The following is a 12,703-nucleotide window of genomic DNA, read 5'->3' as shown; positions in this document are numbered from 1 at the left end:
TAGAGGTACAGCAAGGAAACAGGCCCTTCGGCCCACCAGGTTCATGCCATCCATCGATCACCCGTTCTCACTAGTTCTATGTTATTCCATTTTCTCATCCACTTCCTAGGGGCAATTGTACAGAACGCTAATTAGCTACAAACCGCACGTCTTCAAGGCACGGGAGGAAACTGGAGCACTTGGAGAAAACCCACGCGATCACAGGGAGAATGTGCATGGAGACAGCACCCAAGGTCAGGATTGAACCCAGGTCTCTGGCGCTACCCACTGTGCCACTGCGTTGTCAACTTTCTGCAGTAGTGTTCTGGGCTTCTCTACACCAGTAACCTCATTGCAATACAATTGACATATTGAAATCTCTCCACTATTTTTCCTTCATAGTCACGCTGGCAAAAAGTCATACAATCATGGTCATACCAGCATGGAACAGGTTTTTTGGCCCAACTTGGCCATACCAACCAAAATGCCCCATCTAACCTGGCCCCGTTTACCCACGTTTGGCACCTCCTTCTAAACCTTTTTTAATCAAGTACAGTCTTTTCGCTGACTGGACTTATTTGGCCTCTCTGGGAACTAACTGGCATTGATCCAAGACCATTTGTGAAGGCTGAAGGAGTTTCTGGAAACACTGTAACAAAAAAAGCCACACAGTGCTGGAGTAACTCAGTGGGTCAGGCTGCATCGCTGGAGAACATAGATAAGTAACTTTCCAGCGTGGGATCCTTCTTCAGACTGATTGTAGTGCTGGTGGGGGGGGGGGGGGGGGGGGGGGGGGGGGGGGAAGTTGGAAGTGAGATGGAAAATGACAAAACCTGACCTGGTAGGTGGACACTGGTGAGGGTGGTTTCTATAGGCATGTGGTATTATGCTAAAATAGTGTAAGGCTGGGCAGACGGGCACTAGGACCCTGTGTGACAGAAGCCAGGCTCCAGTAACCGGATGTGACTGGAACCCTGGGGTGTGGCAGTTAGGGAGTTGCCTGGACTGGCACATGAGGCTGTTGCTGTTGCTGCTGTTGTACAGAGTTGTTAAATAAAGAGATACTCCATTTACGTCGTGGTACGAGCCTTATTACAAGCATAACTCGACAGGCAGAGGGTTAGACAAAGGCTGGAGATGAAAAGACCAAGGTCACACAGCATGAAAACAAGTCAAGAGTGTTTTATTGTCATGTCCCCCAGATAGGACAATGAAATTCTTACTTGCTGCAGCACAACAGAATATGTAAACATAATACATAACGGGAGAAAAGGAGGAAAGAGAGAAAAAAAAAACAGACCCTTCGGCCCAACTTGCCCATGCCGACCAACATGCCCCATCTACACCAGTCCCACCTGTTCGCACTTGGCCCATATCTCTCTCAACCTATCCTGTCCATGTACCTGTCTAAATGTCTCATGAATGTTATGACTGCACCTGCCTCAACTACCTCCTCTGGCAGCTCATTTCATACACCCACTACCCTTTGTGTACACCCTCAGGCTCCTATTAAATCTTTCCTCCCTCACCTTAAACCTATGTCCTCTGGTTCTCGATTCACCTGCTCTGGGCAAGAAACTCTGTGCGTCTACCCGGTCTATTCATCCCATGATTTTGTACACCTCTAGAAAATCACCCCTCATCCTTCTGCGCTCCATGGAATAAAGTCCTAGTCTGCGCACCTCCCCATATAGCCCAGGCTTTTGAGCGCTGACAACATCCTGGCAAAACAGTATTAGGATAGAAGAGGTGCGAATTGGGATCACTGTTAATCCCAGTTCACCTGCACACAGAGACGAGGAACTGCAGATGCTGGTTTACAAAAAATAAGACAAAGTGCTGGAGTAACTCAGTGGGTCATGCAGCATCTCTGGCAACATGGAGAGGTGATGTTTCAGTTAAGGACCCTTCTTGGGTACTGACCCGAAACATCACCTATCCATGTTCTCTAGAGATGAAGCCCAACCGCTAGATGCCCCTGTCCCACTTAGGAAACCTGAACGTGCGGTTCTCGGAGGATGCAGGTGGTAGCCGGAGGTTGCAGGCAGTGAAAGCAGGTAGGGAGACTGATAAAAACCTCCGGGAATCACACAGAAACCTTTGGTGGGGGCGCAAAGTCTCCAGAGGTTTCCGTTCAGGTTTCCTAAGTGGGACAGGGGCATTACTCCAGCACTTTGAGCCTCCACCTGAACACAGTCTTGGATTTGTACATCTAGACCTGGTCCTTTGAAGTCTATAGACTTCAGGCTATATTGGAGCATGTGAGACACGTCCAGGGGGTCAAGGTCCTTGCTCCACCGAACAGAATGGAACGGAAGACCCGGTGGTTCACGGCTTCAAGGGGACCCTGTCGAGATGGTCCCCCCCGCGGTCGCCCGGACTGAAGCCTGCAGGAGGATGTCGCCCAGGCGGTCCCTCCTCGTTGGACCAGGCGTACCAGCGGCCTGGGAGGGGGAGGGAGGCCTCCGTGCCCGCCCCTGCTCACCCCCATGAAGACCAGAGACACGGAAGATGGAGCCAAGTGACGACAGGCAAGGATCAAGGCCGGTGGGATCCGGGATCGGATCTACCACGCCCTCAAGGTCAGCTGCTGGAAGCTCCCCCGGGGAAGAAAGATGGACGGGCGAGGAAAGGGACGTGCCGTCCAAGGAAGGTGAAGTCTGGAGGCCCCGCCACAGCCTGGGACTGGTCTGGAACATGAGAACTGGAGTGTGGACTTTAAAAATATCGCCAAAACATGACATTTCTTGCATGCGGGCTCAGTGGACTATTTCTTACACATGCTAATCCTGGATCGGGGGATAAAGCAATACTCTACTGGACTGGTTGTATGAAAAATAATTTCACTGTGTAAGCACTTTGTAGGTGACAGTAAAAGCACCATTGAACCATTGCTAGCAGGAGGTACGTATGCCCATTGAGGCCCACTTGCCTGCACCCTCAAAGGGGGAGGTGGAGAGAGCAAGATCCTCTTCCCCTCAGCCAACAATGAAACATTCCAGATTTTGATGCTCATCGCCTGCTTTGATCTGTCCTTTTCACCCCATACATTTTTTTGTACCCTTCCATATCTGTAGTTTCACTCTCCGCTAATTCTCAGTCTGAAGATAGGTCTCAACCCGAAACAGCACCGTTACTTTATTTCCAAAGATGCCGCCTGACCTGCTGAGTTCTTCCAGCACTTTGTGTTTTGCTCAGGATTTCAGCACCTGCTGTTCCTTCCGTCTCCATGTAAACAGGTCTCATGGTCTAGCAAGGGTACAGACTTGATGAAGGGTGTTGACACGAAATATCTGTTTCCCTTCCATAGACGTTGAGTTCCTCCAGCTTATTCTTCTTCTGCGATTCCAGCATCTTGTGCGTTAGGGTGGCAGTGGTAGAGTTGCTGCCTCACAGTGCCAGAGACCTGGGTTTGATCCTGGCCTTGGCTGTTGTCTGTGTGGAGTTTGCACCTTCTCCCTGTAACCTTGTGGGTTTCCACCGGGTGTTCCGGTTTCCTCCCACATCCCAAAGACGTGCAGGTTTGTAGGTTAATTGGCCTCTGTAAATTGCCCCTTGTGTGTAGGGACTGGATGAGAAAGTGGGATAACATTGAACTAATGTGCATGGGTAATCCTCTGGGACATGTTGAGATTGGGGCTGACATAACGCAGCAGATAAGGCAGCCTCTCTGGAGAACATGGATAGGTGACATTTTGGGTCGAGACCCTTCTTCACTGTAAATTGCCACAAGTTCTTATTTAGTTTAATTCACTTTATTGTCATGTTCCGAGGTACAGTGAAAATATTTTTTTGTTGCGTGTTAACCAGTCAGTGAGAAGACTATACATGATTGCAGTCGAGTTCTCCACAATGTACAGACACAGGATAGAGGGAATAAAGTTTAGTGTAAGATAAAGTCCAGTAAAGTCTAAGGGTCTCTTATGAGGCAGATGAAAACTCAGGACTGTTCTTTAGTTTGTGATAGGACGGATCAGTTGCCTGATAGCTGCTGGGAAGACACTGTCCCTGAATCTGGAGGTGTTCACGTTTCTGTACCTCTTGCCTGATGGGAGAGGCGAGAAGAGGGACTATCTAGAGTGAGACTAGTCCTTGATTATGCTGGTGGCCTTGCCAAGGCAGCGTGGAGTTATAGATGGAGTCAATGTTGGTTGGTTTGTGTGATGGTGTGAAGAGGTTGGTTTGTGTGATGGTCAGGGTTACGTTCACAATTCTCTGCAATTTCTTGCAGTCTTGGATGGAGCTGTTCCCAAACCCAGCTACAGGGGAAGGAGGGGGGGGGGGGGGGGGGTTAGAGGGTTTGCCTCCTCACTTACTTTGCATGCATAAGCCATCGGTGCAGTTTTTGGAGTCTAGCACGAGTCCGTGGCAGTCCTTCCCACCGGATTTAGGGGCAGGGGCCGTGCACTCCCTCCAGCGCCAGTGCATGCAATCCGTCCCACATGTTGACCACCTGCTCCACTCCGTCCACCCACCATCCACTACGTGCAACAAGAGAGAAGCATCAGAGCACACAGTCCCACCATCACCATCTCCACCCACCACGCCACACACAACAGTACAGGCCATTCGGCCCACAACGTCCGTGCCGAACATGATGCCAAGTTAAACCAATAGTCGTGGAGTCACACAGTACGGAAACAGGCCCTTTGGCCCAACTACTCCATGCTGACCATGAGGTCCCATTTGCCTGCATTTGGCCCAAATCCCTGATGAAGGGGTAGAGTTGCTGCATTACAGCATCAGAGACTTGTGTTGAATCCTAACAATGGGGTTTAATCCTAACTTCAGCGCAGTGCAAGTGAAGAAGGGTTTCAGCCCTACACTGCAAAGACATACAGGTTTGTAGCTTAATTGACCGCGGTAAAATTGTAACTTGTCTCTAGAGTGTAGGATTGCGTTAGTGTACAGAGTGTTCGCTGGTTGGCGTGGACTCAGTGGGCCAAAGGGCCATTTTCCGCGCTATATCTCCAAAATCTAAAGTCTAAACTATCATCCATCTGAGTGTGAACGGTGAGATATGTTGTACTTTATCCCATCCATTGATGGGTGCTGAACAATAGTGACAGCACAGCGGGTAGAGTTGCTGTCTCACAGCGTCAGAGAACTGGGTTCAATCTTGACCTCGGTTGTTGGCTGTGTAGAGTTTGTACGTTCACCCTGTGATCGCGTGGGTTTCCTCCAGGTCCTAGACTCTCCCATTAGTGGAAAAAGCCTCTCCACATCCACTCTATCCAATCTGCCTATCACCACCATCGCACAACCCCCCCCCCCTCCCGTATCCACCTATCACTCACCAGGCTTTGTCCACGTCCCTACCTCCTCTTTCCAGCTTTCATCCCCTTAATGCAATCTGAAGAAGGTCACCAACTATTTTCTCTGGCGTTATGAGAGGCATACGTAGGTTAGACAGTCAGAACCGTTCACCAGGGTTGAAATGTCAAAGGCTAAAGGGCATAGCTTTAAGGTGAGAGGGACCAAGTTTAAAGGAGATGTACTGAGAAGGTGGCGAATGCCGGGAACGAGCTGCCTGGAATGGTGGTGGAGGCAGAAATGATATTGGGAAGTACGAGGCTTTTGGATAGGCACGTGGATATGCGGGGAATGGATCACTTGCGTACAGATGAGAACCATGGAAGACATGGATCGGGTAAGGTTTTGAGTCGGGATCTTTCTTCAGATTGTACTGCTCCGAGCATATAGCATAGCACAGTACAGCGTAAGAACAGGCCCTTCGACCCACAATATCTGTGCTGAGCGTGATGCCATCACTTATCTACCTGCACATCACTTGTATCTCTCATTCCCTGCAGATCCATATGCCTATCTAAACATATTTTAAAAGCAACTATTGTGACTGCCTCTACCACCACCCCTGGCAGCACATTCCAGTCACCCACCACCTTCTGTGTAAAAAACATACCCTGCACACCTCCTTTAAACCTTGCCCCTCTCACCTTTAAGTTATGCCCTCTAGTATTTAATGTTTTCCATCCAGGGTAAAAGATCCTGACTGTCTACCCTCTCTATACCTCTCATAATTTTACATACTATAATATTAGTCCAAGTTCTATGTCCTAATTTTGTATTTATTCAGCAACAATGGAAAGATGTCTCAATATTATTTATTATTTGTGATGTGCCACCCATTAGTTTCTTTCATGGTTGATCCTAGGTCACAATTATCAAACTTTAAACAAGGTTTATTGTCAGAGGGAGGCTTGGCATTCCATCGAGTCATCAGTCACAGACAGCCTGGGCCTCTGCCCTAGCCTTTAACCTGGGTTACTAATTAATGTGGACAAAGCATAGATTCATAAATCTTTTGTGAGTTCTATTCATACGTGGCCTAAGGCTTTTGAAGATGCCCGTATCTTATGCCTGTCAGCACTGTGCTGCCCTGCACCACATTAGCAGGGCAGCACAGTGCTGCAGACCCGGGCTTGATCCACGGGACTATGGGTGCTGTCTGTACGGCGTTTGTACATTCTCCCTGTGGATTTTCTCTGGGTGCTCCGGTTTCGTCCCATGCACCAAAGATATACAGGTTTATGGGTCAATTGGCTTCAGTAAATATTGTAATTTGCCCCCTAGTGTAGGATAGTGGTAGTACACGGAGATCGCTGGTCAACACAGACTCGGTGGGCCAAAGGGCCTGTTTCCACGCTGTATCTCTAAACTAAACTCGAGTAAACCTTACATGGAGACTCGCACTGTTCAGCCAACTTGAACCACTGACACCGCTAGTTTGGATTTAGGTTTATTATGTTTTTGCATGCTATCCAAACAAGAGTCAAGAGAGTTTATTATCATGTGTCCCAGATAGGACAATTAAATTCTTGCATTGATCAGATTGCATTGATCAGATAACAGATCAGATAATACATGCAGGAAGGAACTGCAGATGCTGGTATACGTCAAAGATACACACAAAACGCTGGAGTAACTCAGCAGGTCAGGCAGCATCTCTGGGAAAAAGCAATAGGTGACGTTTTGGGTCAAAACCCTTCTCCAGACCTCAGGGGAATGGGAAACCAGGGATATGTAAACGTAAAGAACAAATCAAAGCCGGCAAAAATTCAAAGATGGCCAAGGAATCCACAATGGTCCATTGTTGGCTGTGGAGGAGGTGATAGTGAAGAAATACTACAAGAACAGTGATACTAGCAAAACGATTAGAGTCTTAAGAAGGGTCTCAACCCGTATTTTCTCCAGAGAAGCTGCCTGACCCTTTGAGTTGCCACAGCATTTTGTGTCTAGATCAGATAATATTATACATAAATACAATCTTCCTACACTCTTGCATTTAAGTATGATTGTACCCATTTGTAGTAATATCTTTCCTAACCTGCGTGCATAAAAAGAATCTCATTGTATCTAGGTACGTGTAACAATAAAGTCACTGATTGATCCACTGATTGAGCTGTTATTGTCGCCTGTACAGAGGTACAGTGAAAAGCTTTGATTTGCATGCCATCCAAACAAGAAAAGCATCAGAAAAGCATAAAACATAAATACAATCATGTCAAACTCAAGTACGATAGGTAGAGCAAGGGGGAAGTGCAGAATACAGTTCTCAGCATTGTAGTGCATCAGTTCCAGAGACAAAGTCCAATGTCCGCAATGGGGTAGAGGTGAATTGGACAGTATCCTGGCTAATGGAAGGAGCGTTCAGAAGTTTGATAACAATGGGGAAGTAGCTGTTCCTGAGCCTGGTAGTACGCGCTTTCAAGCTTCTGTATCTTCTGCCGGATGGGAACGGGGAGAAGGAGTGACTGGGTGGGACAAGTTTTTGATGCCAGTGGTGAGTGGAGAGCGAGCTCCAAGATGCCACCTGACACAGCTGACGTTGGGCCCTTCCTTCCAGTGCGTTCCAAAGTTTCCTCTACTGTGTTGCAGAGTTTAAGGCAAATGCAGAATTGTTTCTCGGGTTGCACGATCATGCCAAGGAGTGGAGTGGCAGAGTGGAGATAGGCTGGTGGGGCAGGGAATTGGGAGATCTTCATCTCATAGAGTCAATAGATCATGGATGTAGCACAGTTCGGTCACACAGACAAGATTCCCCACCATCTACATCTACATGTCATGCTGCCTCAGGGAAGCAGCCAACATTAGTGTATGGTACGCTTGCCTTCATTGCCAGGGGCATTGAATATAAGAGTGAGGAAGTCACGATACAGCTCTGCAGGACTCCGATGACGCCGCATTTGGAGCATTGGGTGCAATTCTGGTCACCCCATTACAGGAAAGATGTGGAGCTTTTAGAGAGGGTGCTGAGGAGGTTTATCAAAATTAGAGGGTTTCACCAAAGGGAGAGGTTGGATAAACATAGAAACATAGAAATTAGGTGCAGGAGTAGGCCATTCGGCCCTTCGAGCCTGCACCGCCATTCAATATGATCATGGCTGATCATCCAACTCGGTATCCCGTACCTGCCTTCTCTCCATACCCCCGATCCCCTTAGCCACAAGGGCCACATCTAACTCCCTCTTAAATATAGCCAGTGAACTGGCCTCAACTACCCTCTGTGGCAGAGAGTGCGTGAAAAAAGTTCTTCTCATCTCGGTTTTAAAGGATTTCCCCCTTATCCTTAAACTGTGACCCCTTGTCCTGGAACTTGGATTGTTCTCTCTGGAACGGGGAAGTTGAGGGGTGACTTGATCGAAGTAGATAAAATTATGAGAGGCATAGATAGGGTGGACGTCAGAATCTTTTTTCGTGAGTAGAAATGTCCAACACATTAGCGTTTTGAAACAAACATTTATCGCATCTGGGAGAGACGTTTGGATAACATTTATTCAACCTTGTTTTTGAATAATATAGTCTATGTAATAATTTAAATTGAATTAAATTATGTCTTGCATTAAGAATACACATAACTGTTCTATTAATGCAAGACATAATTTAATTCAATTCAAATTATTACATAGACTATATTATTCAAAAACGAGGTTGAATAAATGTTATCCAAACGTCTCTCCCAGATGCGATAAATGTTTGTTTCAAAACGCTAATATAACACACTCATTTGTAGGATGTACAAAGTTGAATAAATTTTGGAGTGATATATTTGATATATTCACAAAGATTTTCAAGTCAAGAATAGAACCCAAAACGGAATGGATTATATTTGGAATAATAGGAGAAGATACCAATTTAAATAAAGATCAAAATGTTTTTTTAAATTATGGGTTAATAATTGTAAAGAAATTGATACTTAAATTTTGGAAAAATACAACCACACCAACTGTTAAAATGTGGATTAGGAATATGATGGACATAGCACGCCTTGAAGAAATGAGACTCCGACTAATAGATAAATATGACCAATTCTTAAGGAGTTGGTCTCCTTTCATCGACTTTTTGGAATCATGTGATGCAGCGGTACCGTAAGGATTGCTGATTTCAGTTCATGACGCGGATAGATCTACATCTCCGAATACAGATTTGAAAAATTCTCTTTTAAGGGGCCTTCTCTTCTATTCCTACTTTCCATTTTCTCTCTTCCTTTTTTTTATTTTTTATATACACACTTCACGTTTCTCTACTCTCTACCATCTATTTTTCCACTTTTTCCCCTTTCTATTGTTTTCTTTTTCTTGTCCTGCTTACTTCCTTCTTATAACATAAAACTAGAGGTTGTACATAGAATGGATTACGGTATTACATAGTTGGCACCTAAAATTAGGTGCCACTGTACTGTTTTGTGCTGTATTAACTTCTAATAAAATAAACAAAAAAAAAAAAAAAAAAGAAATGTCCAACACAAGAGGACATAGCTATAAGGTGAGAGGGGGAACGTTTAATGGATACGTGTGGAGCAAGTTAATTTACACAGTGAATGGTGGGAGCCAGGAATGCACTGCCAGCAGGGCTGTGGAGTCGATACCCAAAACACACGACTCCGACTCCTTGATTTCTTGGATATCCGACTCAGACTCCGACCTGGACCCTGAGGTATAATAATTCTAAATTTGTTATAATGACATTACACAAGATGGCATATCATAAAAACTACATGAATCATCAGGCTACATTTTAAACCCATGTCCTTAAAATTGAGTCTAATGGTTGTAGCTATGCTATTGGGGCTTTTTTAATTGTGTATTCGTGGAAAAAAAAACCATAATTCATTATGCCAAAAGGAAAAAATAAAAAATTATATATAGAATTATGACAAAATAAAAAATTCCATTGAATTAAATAAAAATTCTCATTCTCAGGTGAAAATAAAGTGTGCTGTATGTTTAAAAAGTGGGATTTTTTTCTGGTTTATGTAATCTTTGAAATTTATGTTGAGGTCAGAGTCGGGACTTTTTTACCGACTCCTATTCCAGGAGCACCAAACTTGCTCTGACTGACTCCACAGCCCTGAATGCCAGAGGTGGTGGTGGAGGCAGATACGACTGTGGCATTTAAGAGACTTTTGGATAGGCACATGGAAGTGCAGGGAATAGAGGGAAATTGATCATGTGCAGGCAGATGAGCTCAGTTTAACTTGGCATCATGTTCAGCACAAACATTGTAGGTTGAAGGGCCTGTTCCTGTGCTGCACTGTACTATGTTCTATAATCAAAGATCTTTCATAGATAGTGTCATATGCCCCAGTCCCACTTAGGAAACCTGAACGGAAACCTCTGGAGACTCTGGAGGCTTCCCACCCAAAGTTTCCGTGCGGTTCGCGGAGGTTTTTGTCAGTCTCCCTACCTGCTTCCACTACCTGCAACCTCCGGCAACCACCTGCAACCTCCGGGAACCGCACGGAAACCTTGGGTGGGGCGCAAAGTCTCCAGAGGTTTCCGTTCAGGTTTCCTAAGTGGGCCAGGGGCATTAGAATTGTACAGCACGGAAACAGGTCCTTCGGCCCACCGAGTCCACATCAACCAGCGATCACTCTAGCACTATCCTACACACTAGGCACAATTCACAATTTTTTTACCAAAGCCAATTAACCTACAAATCAGTATACCTTTGGAGTGTGGGAGGAAACCGGAGCACCAGGAGAAAACCCATACGGACACACGGAGAATGTACAAACTCTGTACAGACAGCACCTGTAGACAGGATCTGTAAGGCAGCAACTCCACCGCTGTGCCACTGTACTGCACTATGTGTGAACGAGTTTTGTTTTTAAAAATAGTTTCGTTATGGTGGTAATGAATGGCCGGCGTGGACTTGGTGGGGACAAAGAGCCTACTTCCAGCCGGTATCTTTCAATCAAAGAGGGGGAGGATGAGCACCCCAATTCAAAGGATCAAAGGCCAATGGCAATGGACAACTGACTATAAGTATCAGGAGGAGCTGGGCCCGGAAGCACCCCATAGAGCCCGAAGCCTCCAAGTGGCGCAACTAGTCCCTCGGAACAGATCTCCGGAGAAGGTTCAAGTCAAATGGCCACAGGGCTGCAAGACGGCAGTCTGGCATCAGTCCGACGAGGATGTCGAAGTTCTCACAGCACACTGCCACAACCACCCTGAGGCCAGACATCCTCCTGGTGTCAGAGGCGACCAAAAACATTGTCTGTTGGAACTGACTGTGCCGTGGGAGGACCGTCTGGAGGAGGCCAACAAGAGGAAGAAGACCAAGTGTGAAGAGCTGGTCATAGACTGCCGTAAGCAGGGCTGGGAGGCAAGGTGTATGCCCATCGAGGTTGGCTGCAGAGGTTTTGCAGGGCAATCGCTCTACAAAGCCTGGAGTGCACTGGGCATCAGCGGAGTGGAAAGGAGAAGGGCCATCAAGAACACCACAGAGGCAGCGGAGAAGGCCTTGAGATGGCTCTGGCAGGAGAGGAGGTCCATGGGGAGAAGCGAATGCCACCTGAACAAGTCGTGGTCTGATCAACCACGGCCGGGTCGCCTGGGTGAGGGCGTCTGATATTGAAAGACCCGAAACACCCAATGACCCCAGGTTACATCACTGATGATGTGTTCAGGAGCATCCATAGGTGTATTTATGAATGACCAAACGCAGTTGAAGAAACTATCTTTTAGATATTAAATAATTTTGTGCCAACTTGCCCTTGGATGAGGCACAATAATTTGCAGATACTAGTTTAAAGAAAAGGACACAAAGTGCTGGAGTAATTTAGCGGGTCAAGTTACATCTCTGGAGATGTTTCCTGTCGGGTTCTTCTTCAGACTGAACAGTTTGCAATCAATACTCCAATCAATCTGAAGAAAGTTCCTGTTTCGAAACGTCACCTGTCCAAGAGATGCTGCCTGACCCGCTGAGTTACCCCAGCACTTTTGTATTTTCTTTTGCATACCAGCATCTGCTGTTACTTGTTTCTTCAGCAACACCCGACTGGTAGCCGACAGTCAAACAGACTCTTGGATGAATGTGCAGGAAGGAACTGCAGATGCTGGTTTACGCCGAAGATGGACACAAAATGCTGGAGTAACTCAGCGGGTCAGGCAGCATCTCCGGAGAAAAAGAATAGGTGATGTTTCGGGTCGTGACTGCTCTTCAGACTGATAGTGAGGGGAAAGGGAAACTAGCGATATGAAGCAGTTCAGAACATTGGTGCCAGCTCAGATTTGTTCAAATCTTTTAATTCCTCCGGTTTCCCTCTCCCCCGAATCTCAGTCTGAACAAGGGTCTCAACCTGAAAAGTCACCTATTCCTTTTCTCCAAAGATGCCGTCTGACCCACTGAGCATTTTGCATTTAGACTCTTGGATGAAGTTATGGCAATGAACTCAAAAGCTTTTCCCTTCCTGTTATCC

At 46.3% G+C, this 12,703-nt stretch overlaps 1 protein-coding gene across 6 annotated transcripts in view; it reads right to left on the bottom strand.

Annotated features, from left to right (window-relative positions):
* The window catches only part of LOC129700722 (netrin receptor UNC5C-like), a 286,525-nt gene that overhangs the window by 106,483 nt on the left and 167,339 nt on the right, over nucleotides 1–12,703 (bottom strand). For 4 of the 6 annotated variants that reach the window (XM_055641363.1, XM_055641371.1, XM_055641344.1 and 1 more), the window contains exon 2: nucleotides 4,296–4,460. The exons of the other annotated variants lie outside the window; for them this stretch is intronic. In XM_055641363.1, the coding sequence (XP_055497338.1) occupies nucleotides 4,296–4,460 (165 nt within the window). The remainder of the gene's footprint in view (nucleotides 1–4,295; nucleotides 4,461–12,703) is intronic. 6 annotated transcript variants of the gene reach the window in all.

The sequence above is a fragment of the Leucoraja erinacea genome, chromosome 1 (genome assembly GCF_028641065.1).
Source record: "Leucoraja erinacea ecotype New England chromosome 1, Leri_hhj_1, whole genome shotgun sequence".
Lineage (NCBI taxonomy): Eukaryota > Metazoa > Chordata > Chondrichthyes > Rajiformes > Rajidae > Leucoraja > Leucoraja erinaceus.
This window is presented reverse-complemented; position numbering and strand designations above follow the sequence as displayed.